Raw genomic sequence first — 14,061 nt, forward strand, 5'->3', positions numbered from 1 at the left:
GAAGTTTAAATTAACTCAGTCTTTAACAGCAACATTTAAGTGACAAACACACATTAATAGAGCCCAAGATGCACTCTGTCCTTTGTCAGGTGAGATATGCCTCAGAGATCCTGATGAAGATAACCGGTTATTTAAAATTGATGAATTGATGGATGGATGTATGGATGGATGGATGGATGGATGGACACATTAATCCAACAATAATAATACAATGGCTCATGTAGTATAGAGTGTAGACTCTGTTCAATGGGTCAGACCTCAATGAAGCCCAAAGTTTTTTTATCAACTTCACAAGGACTATTTTTCTTTTTGATAGACTGATTTGAACTATGATATCAGTGATTATTAGACTGTTGCTGTTGATGGATGGTTATGTTTCAGATGGTTACATGAGAGCAGATGTGTAGTGTAATGGATGGCAGACTGCTGCCATCTAGTGGCTATTATTTCACATTACAGCTTATTGAAAGCTCCTAAAACACATTTAACCACTGTGCTGTTTAGACTCTTTTACTATTTACTATGGACAATAATATCTTTAAGAGCAGCTATTGACAATGGGTGGCACCATGATTATTAGAAAAAGTTTAATTTCATGAACTCTTTGGATGCAGCTGCTTGCCAGAGTGATTATTAGAAAGTGTTACAATCAGTGAATGTTGAAATGATTTTGAGATACATGGTATGGTCTACATGTAACCATTCGAAAGATCACAGCACAATGCATTCAGTATGTAGGTTATGCATCACGTTGTGATTTTTCATGTTTTCACACAACGTGGTGAATAGTTTACTTTCATAGTCTACTGTGATTGCACTATTAACATACGGGTCAATAACTTTCCTCAGTTCAGAATCTATATCAGGAAAATAACAATGTTTCCAGTTGTGTATAATCACTTGAAAATGTTTTACCACCTCATAATGAGCGCTTTAAATCTACACATGTTTCGGGTCCTCTTTCATAGAGTCTGCCATGTTGAACTGCCATGTTTCTAGTTTGAATTGGTGGGAATAACTAATACAAAACTATCATGTCCTCAAAATGAAAGCCCAAATAAAAACATCAAATATTGTGATATATTGTGTTTGAGTCCACTTTTTAGTCACTGTGACTTTTTCCTCTTAATATTATGTCCTTCCTGTGATATTATGACATTTTTTGGTCTAAATATTGCGACTATTTTTATTGACATTTAATGACTTATTTTTCTCTGCAAATTAAGATTTTTTCCTTCTCTAAATATTCAGGTATATTACGACTTATTTCCCTGAGATATCGTGACATTTTTCTTTGAATGTTATAGAACAATATAACTTATTATCATGAGTTATCGTGACTTTTTATTTAAAAATTATGGGGTTTTTTTTTGTTTGTTTTTTTGTAAATACTACAGTAGCATCACCTCAGTAAGGCCACACGCTGACACCTGATTGGCTCGCCGTGCTCTCACTCCTCCAATCACAGAGCCGCCCTGGCTCCGCCCGCCACATCACCAGCATGGCGGAACACGGAGCAGGAATTCCGCGTATGCGCCGATGACAGCGTCGCTGATGGGCCAACACGGACCATGACCATCCCCTGACTGTACAGATCTGTTGCCCGGCGACGAGTCAACTAACCAGCTGCGAGCAGCAGCTTTATCTTGCTCGGACACACACAGCTGTTTGGTATCACACTTGACAGACGGTGGATGAAGCCGAGCCTTTGCCCTGATGCTCTGAGTTGGACCGGTGCCTTTTTTTTTCTCCACTTTGAACTCCTCACCAGGATTAACTAGACTAGCTTTTTGTTGTTGGAGAGTTTAACAAACAGGATCATGGATTTGCTCGGAGTGCTGCCCTTGGACGAGCTGTCCCACGGGCTGGCAAACTTGTCCATGTTTCCATACTTTGACATGGCGCACTATATCATATCAGTCATGGCTCTGCGGGAGCAGCCAGGTAAGTGACGCAAAAGTGTTTTTAGACCAGGTTTTAAAGGACAAACAAAACAAGTGGATGTTTTGCACGAGTTTAAACTTGTGAAACTTGAAACTGAACTCAGATAATAAACCACAGACATCCTGATATTTCAAACGCACCAATAGACTGCAGCCACAGTGCACAAAGTTGTGCTGTAACTAAACATGACAACACACTCAGTAAAAAATGACTTAACCAAACCAGCCTCAGTGTCACATGAAGAGTTTTATCTCATACTGTTATTGAAAGTTACAGGAGCCTCTGTGAATTCATTATTCACCATTATGTTATCAATTATTTATTGGGCAACAGGTGTTTCTATTACCATAATATAACAGAAACACATCTCTCTGTATAATGCAATACTGTCCCACAACACCACAAACTACACCCTCCACCAAAATGATGATATTAAAAATGATTATATGTTATTACCCCGGCCTTCTTGAAGGTCACATTCATTGCAGGACTCTTTTAGTTTGAACTAGATGTTAAAATTATACTGTATAGAGTTTATTACCTTATTATAACCTCATTATTTTACATGTGTACCTTACACATTATTTAGATATGATGTGTTTAATGTTGGGCTGTAATTCAATATTATCATTTGTTGAATTTCATAATAATTTTACAAAATACTATCACAAAAATGAGTTCCAAACAGACTGTTTTGTAGTCTAAGTATCTCCTAAATAAAAGTAAATATGTACATATACAAAAGTCCTACAGTCAACTTAAGTAAATGTAAAGAGGTATTGTCAGAAAGATTGTACCGAATGCAAGAATGTGGTTGAGGTGGAGCTAATTCTTATACTTATTCCTATACTACTTTATATACTGTTTGATGATCATTTATAAACTGATCACAATCTGCAAAGTAACTGTAGCTGAGGAGTAAGAAGTGCAATCTCTCCCTCTGAAACAACGCAGGTGTGAAATATGCAATAGCATAAATTTAAAGTATTAAAGTACCTCAGAAGTACTGCACTTTGGATGCATTTGCTATCTTGTTTTATTGGAAAAAACTATCTGTTATCACTCTGTTTGTCCTACACACACACACACAAAAACACACACACAAGTCAAGTCATGTGGGTTTTATTGTCATTTAATCATATACACAGTAGACACTGAAGAGACAAAACAACAACTAAGACTAAAGGCAGCCACTGAGCCAGCTACGTTATGTCACTGAGATATTGTCTACAGGGACAGGTGGACTTTAACTGCACAGCGAGATGACTTTCCACACATGCACAAACATACAAGAACACACACAGTCCATTGTCGTCCCGCTGCTGTAAGTCTATTTTTGAACTTGCCTCGCGAAGCATCCGAGCTGGCGTGACCTTTTAACCCTTTGTCCTCTGATCCCATTTATCTATCCAGAAAGATACACAGAGAGTAAAAATGGACAAACAATATGCCAGAGGTCAGTAAAGTAACAGCAGATCATTTCCCTGTGTGTCCCTGGAAGAACTGGAAAAACTGGAAAACTCACAACACTCAGGGAGCTCGCGCCAGCTCTTCTTCTTCCCCTCAAAAGGAAAGGAATGCCATAAACCCTTCAACCCTCCCTTTCTTTTCTCTTTCCTATGTTAAATCTTCTCTTCCTGCTCTATAGTGCACCCAGTCCAGTTTAGCTCTGAAACTGTCCAACTCAAAGAAGACAAAAACATTATTGCGAATCTTCAAACAGGAAAACAGATGGCCTATTTAATATGACTTTAAAGCAAAGTTTTCTTCGTCTAGGTTTATCACACCGTCACCACAGTTTACTGTGGAGTTATTTTAAGCAGATGTATAAACATTGCTGAGTGGATTCTACACAGGAGGACAGGGACATGCCAATCAGTGGTACATGCAGGAGATAAACCACTTTTTTTCTTATCTAGTGCAGCCTTAAACGGCTCTGTCCGACACAGAGAAGAAGAGGGGTGTAGGAAGAGCTCTAAGAAGAGCTATAAAAGTCGATAATGAGCAAAGGAAAATAAGGCTATGGTATATGAGGGGTTAGGTGAAATAAAGCAAGAACAAAAATGGCAGAAAGAGCAATGGAGGTTGAAGAAAAAGGGAGGGTCATTGAATTGTCGATTAAGAGAATACAGTTGGGGAGTAAAGAAAAAGACAGAGCTCGGGGATGTCGTGTTTACAGGCATGATCATCATAGCTGCTGCAGTCGCAACCATTGACCTCTTCCTAAGTTACAAGACTTCCTTTGTGTTCATTTGCAAAGATCTGGAGTCGTATGCATGTAAACAAACTCCAGTAAATGCACCAATCTAAGATCATTTACAAGTGGCCTCTGCTCTCATTTAACCCTTTGCTCTCATTTAACCCCTCATGCAAAACTGATCTCACGTTACAACAACTATGTTTGCATACCCTGGAAGCGAGAGCTTTTACAAAGAAGGAAATCTCTCTCTTGTTTAAATTCCTGAGAGAAACTGAGAGGAAATTGGAGACATGTAACAACATGCCCAGTCTGTACTTTCCCATTTGAGGTGGACAGAAAAAAAAAGAGGAATTAAAAATTCATCCAGCGCATCAGCTATGGTCGCTTCCCTTGTGTTCCTCATATTTGACTTGTAAATCTGTCGCCTTCAAATGCAAACCTGGACGCAGGATGTTGGTTGGGTGAAGGTGTGTTTGTAGGGCAGATACTGTAAAATTCCACCTCTTAAAGCACCGATGTGTAGAATTTAGTGGCATGTCGCAACCAACTGAACACCTCCTCACCTCACCCTACTCCTGCAGGAGAAACTACAGTGACCACACATGAAAAAAGCGAAAGGCCCCATCTAGAGCCAGTGTTAGGTTTGTCCATTCTGAGCTACTGTAGAAACATGAACCTCCCTCGGTGTATGGAGGGCTTATTCCAAGGGTTTTCCGGTGGATGAAAACACTTAATGATTATTATATTCAATTCCTGCCGTTTTCTGTGATGCCAATCCCCTTACACACTTTGAAATCAATCACCATGGATGTTCTTCTTCAAAGCTGGTGGTCGGCCAGTCGGGACTGCAGCGGTTTGTTTTGCTCTGAAGCTAGAAGTGATGACATGGCAGCACTGTTTACTATGTAAGCATAAGCATATGTGCTGCATTTGTGAGCCGTGCGCTACAACTGCTCTCACTGGAGAAAGTCGTATGAGTGCTAGATTGTCAGCATAATTCATAACCGCTCTTTCCTGTTTGACATTTGTGTGGCTTTTTTTTTTTTAACTTCCTCTTTTTCTAAACTTTGGCAACTAGTTCTGAACCACATGACACCACTCTTCATGTACACACATACACACATTAGTTGCATATCCCACTCCGAGCTACTGTATGTACCAGATGTTTTCAAACTGTGAGGTGCACTTGTGCAGTTAGTTGTTTATTGATTCAGTTTTTAACTTGATAACCTGCCTCAGAATCAATCAAAGCACTCCAGTGATAGTTCCCTGTGGGTACACTGCGAACAAGAACCGCCAATAGCTACTTCCATACACTTTTAATGGTGCTGTTGGCCATAATTGATCATATACAGGCTAAAAATGGAGCTCCAGTTGTAGCCCACACCTAACTTCTAATTGACTACCTGCATGTCAACATTTTGCAGCCTGTTCACGTTCTTATTATTACATTCTTATCATTTTTTTGACTGTACTAAGACACAAAACGTCTCATCGACATGGTTCTTACATTCCTGGAATTGGTTACTTAACTTCACTTGAGGATATCCATTTGATGTTACTTATCAGCTTCAGAAATGATCATCTTTTTGAACGTATCTCATTTAGAAAGAGTCATTTGTAACTTTTTGGGTGGTAAGTGAACACTTTTAGAAGTGAGAGGAAAGTTAAAAAAAAAAAAAAAGGAACCAAGCAGACTCTATCCATGGGAAGCCGGCAGAGGGGAGAGCTATAAATCCTCCTGGTGTACCGACCTCTCTCCAGGAGTCTATAATCTGTCTGTAATCCTCAGATTACCAGTATGGTGCTATGTGCGGCCATAGTGCATCGGGGGGCAGGCGGCCCAGACGCTACCTGTCTGAGGTTAAGTGAAACATGTATATCATAGTGTATGTTGGCAGTATTAACTTTGGTAGTCAGAGACGTCAGTCTTGCATAATATTACGCTATGTCTGCAAAGGTAGATTGAGTTATAGCGACGATATATGAGATGTTGTGGCGTCATTATCAATAAAGCCTGTGTTGACACTTCAAGATCATACCATACATACAGAACATACCAATATATCATAAAACACATCAGTTCACATGCTTGAGTTGCCTAGAATACAAAACAGGGTGTAAACGCAGCCGGAGCACTGCGCAGCTGATGGTTATCGTCAGTGAACTGGTATCATTTGTAATAGTAAATGTCTAGCCTCTCCTCTGCACTTTGAACCGTAGGCCCAGATACAAATAATGTAACTGTGCTTGACAAACATTTCTTTCTTTGTTCCCTGTATTCGTTAACTCTAACTGGTTAATAATTATACAGTACCAGCGACTGGGAGAATCATGCAACAGATAAGCCAAAGTATCAAACCTCTCTGTCTTCTTATAACCTCATATAGACTTCACAAATGGTCTCTCAGTCTAGACTAAATGTTACTCATATCCACAAAGCCCGTCTTCACTGTAGTGGAAGGATTTCTATAATTATAGTAATCATGCATAATGCTTATTGTGCTAAGCAGTAGCAGGGTGTTCCCAGGCTTTTACAGACCCCGTAAGCTTGCTGATACCGTATGTATGGGAAATATACCACGTATCCACAGTGATCCCCCCTCATGAATATACTTCTGTTCTTGTGCAGGTGCTCTTGAGGTCTCCAGGGTCAGCCCCTTAGCCTGCTGGTTCAGCTCCATGCTGTTCTGTTTTGGCGGAGCTGTGCTGTCTGCAGTCATGCTGGCCGAGCCTGTCGTCGCACCTTTGTCCAACAGCACCAGTGTTCTGCTCGCTTCGGTCGTCTGGTAAATATTTAAGAAATAGAATATATAGATGGAGAAAAGAGTGAGTGATGAGATTCAGGAAGAGGCCCTCACAAACATGTGCAGCCCTAGAGCAAAATACAGAATAATCAGGTCAAATCAAACTGGTTTATTTCTTGTAAAGTGAGCATGAAATGTGGAAGGCATTGAATGAAACAGAGAGGTTATTATAAAGTTCTCATCTCCTAATATGAAGCATTTGGTGCCCTCTCCTGGTGACACATATGATCACACCCTTCTCGCCAAAAAAACAGTGTGCCCTCTGCTGGAGAAGTCAGGTACTCGACAGAGACCGGCAGGTGATGCTGTCAAAATGTTTAATGAACACATAGTTTACAAGCAGCAGGAAGCTGAATTGTTGAGTGTGTGTGCGTGCGCACTATTTATTTGAGCCATATGTGTCTCTACAGGTACCTAGTGTTTTACTGCCCCATGGACCTGGTGTACTGTTGTGCTGCCCTGCTGCCTCTCAGGCTGGTGCTGTCAGGAATGAAAGAAGTGACCAGGACATGGAAAGTGCTCGGAGGAGTCACCCAGGCGCACGGCAAATACAAGGACAGTCTGCTGGTTATGATTGCCATCGGCTGGGCTAAAGGTCAGTGGCTGGCGGTGCGCGCTGAAGGATTTTGTTTTATATGATAAAATAGTTTTGTCAGAGCTGTGAAGTAACAACTAAGTATGTGGTGTTCTAATTATTACCATACATATGAACGTGTGTCAGCCAGATGTCTCTTTTCTACCCACACTAGGTGCTGGAGGTGGTCTGATAAGTAATTTTGAGCAGCTTGTTCGGGGTGTATGGAAACCGGAAACTAATGAGCTCCTCAAAATGTCTTAGTAAGTCTTCAACAGGACTGTCTTTGTGCTTATAAAACTACATTTTTTAATACACTCAGTGTATTGTGAAGGATTGAGTGTAATGCCAATTTAAAGGAATAGTTTGACAGTTTGGCAAATACACTTATTTGTGTAGTTATGATTGGCTATGTGTCAGGCCCAGTCCCTCCCTGGAGACAAGAACTAGTCCGAAACACAAAAATACAAATTTTTATTTACGGATTAAACAAACTAGGTATAACATATAGATTACTGAGCTTCAGAGGTGCTACTAAGTGTATTTTCTTACCTTTGATCAGAGCCAGGATAGCTGTTTTCCCCTGCCTCTAGTCTTTTTGTTAAGCTAAACTAACCAGCTCCTGGTTGTGCCTTTTTATATTTACCTTACAGACGTGAGAGTGGTATCGACATTCTCGTCTACCTCTTGGCAAGAAAGTGAATAAGCGTATTTCCCAAAACGTCAAGCTGTTTCGAACCAAAGATGGAGACGCTGAACAAAGTTGCAAACATCTTTGTTATGTTAAGGCAGCATTAAAAACGATTTGAGTCATTTATTAAGGGATGCTATGTACATCTACAGTGATACCTGTCTCCGGTTTGGTTAATTTGCATAATAATTCAAGCATATATGATGTGATGTCTTTCAAGTATCTTTATTTCAGACGTTTTTTAATCATCATTTGTCGTAACTGCTCTCTTGTTGCGTGTTTGTTAAGCCCCACCAAGATCACCCTTATCGGCGCGGTGCTGTTTGCTCTGCAGCAGACCCACTACCTGCCTGTCCAGAAGCACCACCTGATGCTCATCTACACCGTCTTCACCGTCGTCAACAAGGTCAGTTTGGTGTATTTCATAACCGAACCTGTGACCTTGAGGACATATACCCCCAAGATGGTGGTGATTCAGATGCGAAACAGAAGGCGTGTTGTCCATTTAATTGCTTACCGATGACAAACAAAGCTATTTAATACCATGTTTTGTTTATTAATTTGATCTTAAGTCACGTGTGACAATGTTTTGGTGCCGTAGCTCCCTCTAAATCTGGTGTCCTGTCTTCTAAATGACCTTTCTCCCTCTGCTTTTTTGAAGTTTTAGCTGATGTGACTCACATTAGCTTGGTATTACCCGTAGGGCTAGGGCTTTTGCATCATTTTCATCAGCTTGCATCATCCCCTCTTCTCTGGGAAACTTGTGCTCTTGACTGAGACACAGATAAATCTACCATGTCTTCTTTCAACTCTCATTCTGTTAGCCCTCTCTCTGACTCTGATCTGTCAAATTAACGCAGAGACATTTCATCAGATTTAAAGCGTTGTGTCCAAACCTGTTGTTTATTATTTTCTGCTCCCGATGATGCAGATGCTCCTAATGAGAGTAGATACTTTACCCAGTTATTCAGTGCGAGTAGTGTGTGAACCGTTTCCATTAGAAATGTTAAATTACATACTTTTAGGCATGTAACATATATTTCCAATGCCATCTTTAATTTGTAGGAGATTGACCTCATCACATGATGTTAAATGAAGTCACGTTTTATGGTTGTCTGACATCAGAAAAAGGTGGATATGCTCCACTATGTTCACCAGGTAGTCACTAACTTTGTCGGCCTTCTGTGAAAACAGTGGTCAGTTGGAAGACCAAAACAATGAGCTAAAAGACACTCTAAAGATACAGTAGTCACATGGTCCATTTTTTATTTAAAAACATTGATCATAGCTGCCATGATGAATGAATTTTGGACACAAGCCTCACTATTTAAACCTATAAACCCCTCTCTCACATTATGACACATTTATCTTTTTTTAGTCAAGGATGATGCTGACGGGCTCCTCCACCTCACCATTCGCTGCTGTGGAGTCGGCCATCTACAAGACCCTCTTCACCGGCTGCTCGCCTTACGCCGCCCTCACCGGCGAGGTAAATAAAGCTTTTATCGATAATGGCACAAGCAGCATGCCGACCTCCACCTCCGCAACCAAGGAGTCCGGCAAGAATGGAACGGCGGGGAATCACACACCTGTCAAGGGACAAAGTGGATCACACAAAGCCAAAGAAGAGTCAGAGAACACGGAGAAAACAAGCTGCAAGAAGACTGACTAGTCGGCCTTCGCCCCATAGCGCCTTTTCACCTCTAAGCAGGATGGAGTCATTTCTGATTCATCTTTGACTTAAACTTTCTAAATTGCTGAAATAGAGTTTTACCAAGCAAGGACTCCAACCAACCCTGGACCTTATTGTGGGATAATCACCCCACCCTTAAAGTACTGTGATATTCATGCTGTCGGATATGACCATCGTACTATTCTTGGGCTCGTTGCACACTTGCAGTACAAGCTGTAGCTTAATTTTTAATATATATTTAAAAAGAGTACAAACTTATAATCATTTTATCTCTGGGTTTCGGGAACAGTGCTGTGCACATGCTGATCTCTGAATGTCTGTATCTTTTTCTCTCTGTATATATTCTGCTTCATGTAAATGCTATATTTCCTACTCTGAAATGGTTAGAAAAATTTTATAAAAGAGATTATATTCTATGACACGCAGATATTTTTTTTCCTATTTATACTAAATAATTGCACTCTTGAATGTATAACATTTCACAATGGAAGACAACCTTTGTATTGCATTCTGAAGAAACAGAATACAATACAAAGGTTGTATGAATGCTTTGAATTACTCTTAAAGCATGAGATTAAACAGGTTTAATGCACTATAAAATGTCTTTTTGTGATGTCTCTTCTACACAGATTTGTACAGCTCAGTCAACATAGATGCAACTCCATATGACCTCATTTTAAAGCATCAAACCGATCATTAGTTACAATAAAAACCTCACATTATAAAATGTGTATGTCCCTGAAAGAAGGCTGCCTGCTCCTGGTTAAGTTGGTCTAAAGCAGCACAGCGTCCAGAAGTAACCCCCTCTATAGGCTGAAACATTGCATCAGTGTAACATCAGCACCTGATTGATACCTCACTCACTTTAAAAGGCTGCTGGAGAGAAATCCCCCAAATCCCCCCCAATTCTCATCTATGTAACCTCAGACAGCGAAGAACCCCCCTTTGAATACAAATTAAGAACAGAAGGGTGGAGGCAGTGTTGGAGAGAAAAGAGAAGATGATCAAAAGCGATACCAGTTGAGATGATGTACCTGTCTTTAATATGCCTCAAGTCCTCAGATGTCAGCTGTATGCATGCCAGTTACAGGCTCATATATCAAAAGTGCTTCCTGCAAAACTGCTTTGTGTTGGCATGTGTGCGTGTGTGTTGACTAATGGTGAACTGTGTGACCTGGAAAACTGAAAGACGCGTTAATAAGCCACTGTTTACCTTACGCTTCCTCCTATGACAGGAAGGCAGGTGACATGATGGCAGCTCAGGGCCTGAAAGTTCTCAGACAATTCTCTTAATGAGGTCCGGACCTGTATGACCCCCCGCCACAATTACTCACTGAACTGAGCGGCCCCCCTGCTGTCGAGCCCTTGCTCCTTTCCCCTTCGCCCCTCGCTCCCTGTGCTTCACCTGCCCTACAAGTACATCTCCTCAGCCCTCTTTTTATCCCCAGACTTCTGCCTATTCTCCTGTTGTCAGGTGCAGAAATTTAATCCTTAAATATGTGCACTCAAGCTGCCTGACACACACTTAAAATCATACACACAATGCAAGCACAAATACGCTTGACCTTTTTTGGAGGTTATGTGTGCAGGGGTGCGGCACACTATGGCTCAGAGATTTTCACTGTATGCATGCACATTCCTATACACATGACTTTGAACCCAGAGTGACGTCTAAGTAGGTCAGGGACACACTGACACCATGGCATATTACCCATAACAGAGACACACACACACATATACACACACAGTTGAAAGAAAAGCAGCTTGGCTAAATACTGAGGAGCCATCGGGGTATGTCTGACACTGACAGCTTGTGTCTGTAGGCCAGTAGGATCCTTCATTACTATGATCTGGGCGCTGTAGTTCATTTTGATGCCGTCCCACATAAACTACACTGCTGCCATAAATGCTCACCTGCGAATCAGGAGCTGAAGATAGTCCTCAACAATTTTACTCCTGTTATAGATAGTCCGATTTATTGATCCTGAGGGAAATCCAAGCATCCTGTAGCAGCATTAGACATAGTAAACATACAATAAGCATGCATTAAAATGAACCTATACTACAGTAAATTTATGTTAAAGTTAACCTATAAGATAAATCTGCATTTAAATTAAACCCGTGCACAGAAATTCGACATGCGTAAAGAAGAAATTAAACATGTACAGAGAGATGAAATGTGCTAAGAAATTAAATCTGTGTTAAGATCACGCAGAAGAAGACACATTTAATTCACCTCTAGCATTACAGGACAAAAATGAATAACTGCATAGAACTTTTTCTGGATTGAAAATTCAAGACTGATTGCAGAATCATTATTATGACTACAAAACTATTCATATTTTCTATCTATAATGTCACATATTAAAGAGGATTTAAGATAATAAAAGTACCAGGGTACAACCCACATGGATAGCAAGTCTTTATCACACTGTATACAGCTGTATACACAATGTGGTTTTATTAGTACGCTTGAACCTTGGGTCCCACCTTAAATGCACACACTTTCACACACTGACTTTCAAACTCCATAAGTGAAGCTATAACATTTTGGTAGCATCTTAACTTCCACTGCTGCCTGGAGGATTGAATCCCTGCTGCTGCTCCTGAGTGGTGCAGGACAGGTGATTACCACTTGGTGGCGTGTGGAGGCGTCATCTTCTGATGGCTTGATGCCTGGGAACTGACAGGCTGGCCAGCAGCTGCAGGCAAGAGGGGATGGGGACAGGAGGGGACCCTCTTCGCAGAGCCAATGGTAGCTGACTGCACGTGTGTGATTGTGTGGGCTGGTTTAGCTGTGCTTGTGGGGATTGACTTTAGACCGTTCACTATTCTTGTGAGGACATTTTAGGTTTTGAGGGCATTTTGGACGAATAAAAAAAATTATTTGTAGTGGTTCAAGATACACTTACCTAGGAACTGCAAAACTCCAAATTTATTTCCTCGATGTTTTGAAAGTCAACTGAGATTTTGAATTATCAGCAGTATAGGGGTTTCAAGGACTTTCCTGTGTTCTACGTCCACACTACAGTCCTCGCAAGGATAGCAAAGCCAACTGATATGTATGTAGATATGTGTGTGTGCTTGTGTCGGTGCATGTGACACGTAGAGTGGCAACAAAGGTCCATTAAAAAGGCACAAAGAGCTCGGAGGCACACATACACACCTACAAACACACGTGGGTCCACACACACTCACACACACACTCACCAAATCCCTCCAGCCACCAGTGAGACCCTTTGTTTTCCTGTCTTTCTCCAAAGAAACAAACATGACCCCCCCCTCCCGCCAAAGCACACACATTCACACCTCTGCTGTCATTATCTTTGTTCATCGTCAGCCGATGCTTGTCCAAATTTAAATAGTTAATGTTTAACTGTTTTTTATTTCGCTGATATGGTGAAATTTTATCTACAGTGAGCTCCTTTTTGGCTTAATTCCAGTCAGTCATCTCATCTTTGCCCCAACACACCTCCCATCATGCCATGAAAATGACTGTGAAAGTGTTAAAGTAGCTGCAATCTTCTGGCTTGTGGCTGTGCACCTGCTCCAACACAGTGGTGTCTAAACGCAATGTCTCTGGCTGGACGTTGTTTGGCCTCTCACCGCATACTGACATGATCCCTATTGGGACCGTTTCTCCTCTGAGCTGATGTCTGCCATGGATGATATATCAACGAACAAAAGAAAAACTAATGAAATAGAAAGTTACCGCAGGTGCTTCTTACAGTAACAGGAAAAAAAAGCACTGTATAATATTTATTATTTTCCACTGACAACTTCTTCCTTTTGGGGATTGTTTTAACTGATCAAAGTGTTTTTTTTAATCCAGAGTTTTGTCAAATGACTCTGCGGGTGATGCAATCAAGCTCATTATCTCTTCAAGTGAGATGAAAGTAAGGACAGAACTGCTTGGGACCACACAGGAAAAGTCTTAGTTAGGGAAGTTAGGAAGAAGGAAGGATAAAGACAGATAGAGGGCAAAAAAGAGAGGCGGGTATACTAAGAGTGAGAGAAGAAAACAAATGTGGCGACCACATAGGAATGGGGAGTCACATCAGGGCATCATTACAACATGGTGTTGTATGCATGACATCCCTCTCTCTCTCTCTCTCACACACACACACACACACACACACTCACATTCACATT

General features: G+C 40.9%; 1 protein-coding gene across 1 annotated transcript; it reads left to right on the top strand.

Moving 5' to 3' along the window:
* Nucleotides 1-1,477: 1,477 nt before the first annotated feature.
* tmem38b (transmembrane protein 38B) lies at nt 1,478-10,509 on the top strand. Its single transcript, XM_010742710.3, has 6 exons — nt 1,478-1,944; nt 6,777-6,933; nt 7,362-7,546; nt 7,701-7,788; nt 8,505-8,622; nt 9,595-10,509. The coding sequence occupies exons 1-6, from the start codon at nt 1,821-1,823 to the stop codon at nt 9,886-9,888; spliced, it is 966 nt and encodes a 321-aa protein (XP_010741012.2). The 5' UTR covers nt 1,478-1,820; the 3' UTR covers nt 9,889-10,509.
* The last annotated feature ends 3,552 nt before the right edge of the window (nt 10,510-14,061 follow it).

Source organism: Larimichthys crocea, chromosome IX, assembly GCF_000972845.2.
Source record: "Larimichthys crocea isolate SSNF chromosome IX, L_crocea_2.0, whole genome shotgun sequence".
Classification (NCBI taxonomy): domain Eukaryota; kingdom Metazoa; phylum Chordata; class Actinopteri; family Sciaenidae; genus Larimichthys; species Larimichthys crocea.

What these genes read in the sequence shown, in the direction of transcription:
- tmem38b (XM_010742710.3), top strand. Translation starts at nt 1,821, where the DNA reads ATGGATTTGCTCGGAGTGCTGCCCTTGGACGAGCTGTCCCACGGGCTG. An exon ending in TGCCATCGGCTGGGCTAAAG is followed by an intron (nt 7,547 to 7,700) that starts GTCAGTGGCTGG and finishes TACCCACACTAG; the next exon opens with GTGCTGGAGGTGGTCTGATA. An exon ending in GAGCTCCTCAAAATGTCTTA is followed by an intron (nt 7,789 to 8,504) that starts GTAAGTCTTCAA and finishes GTGTTTGTTAAG; the next exon opens with CCCCACCAAGATCACCCTTA.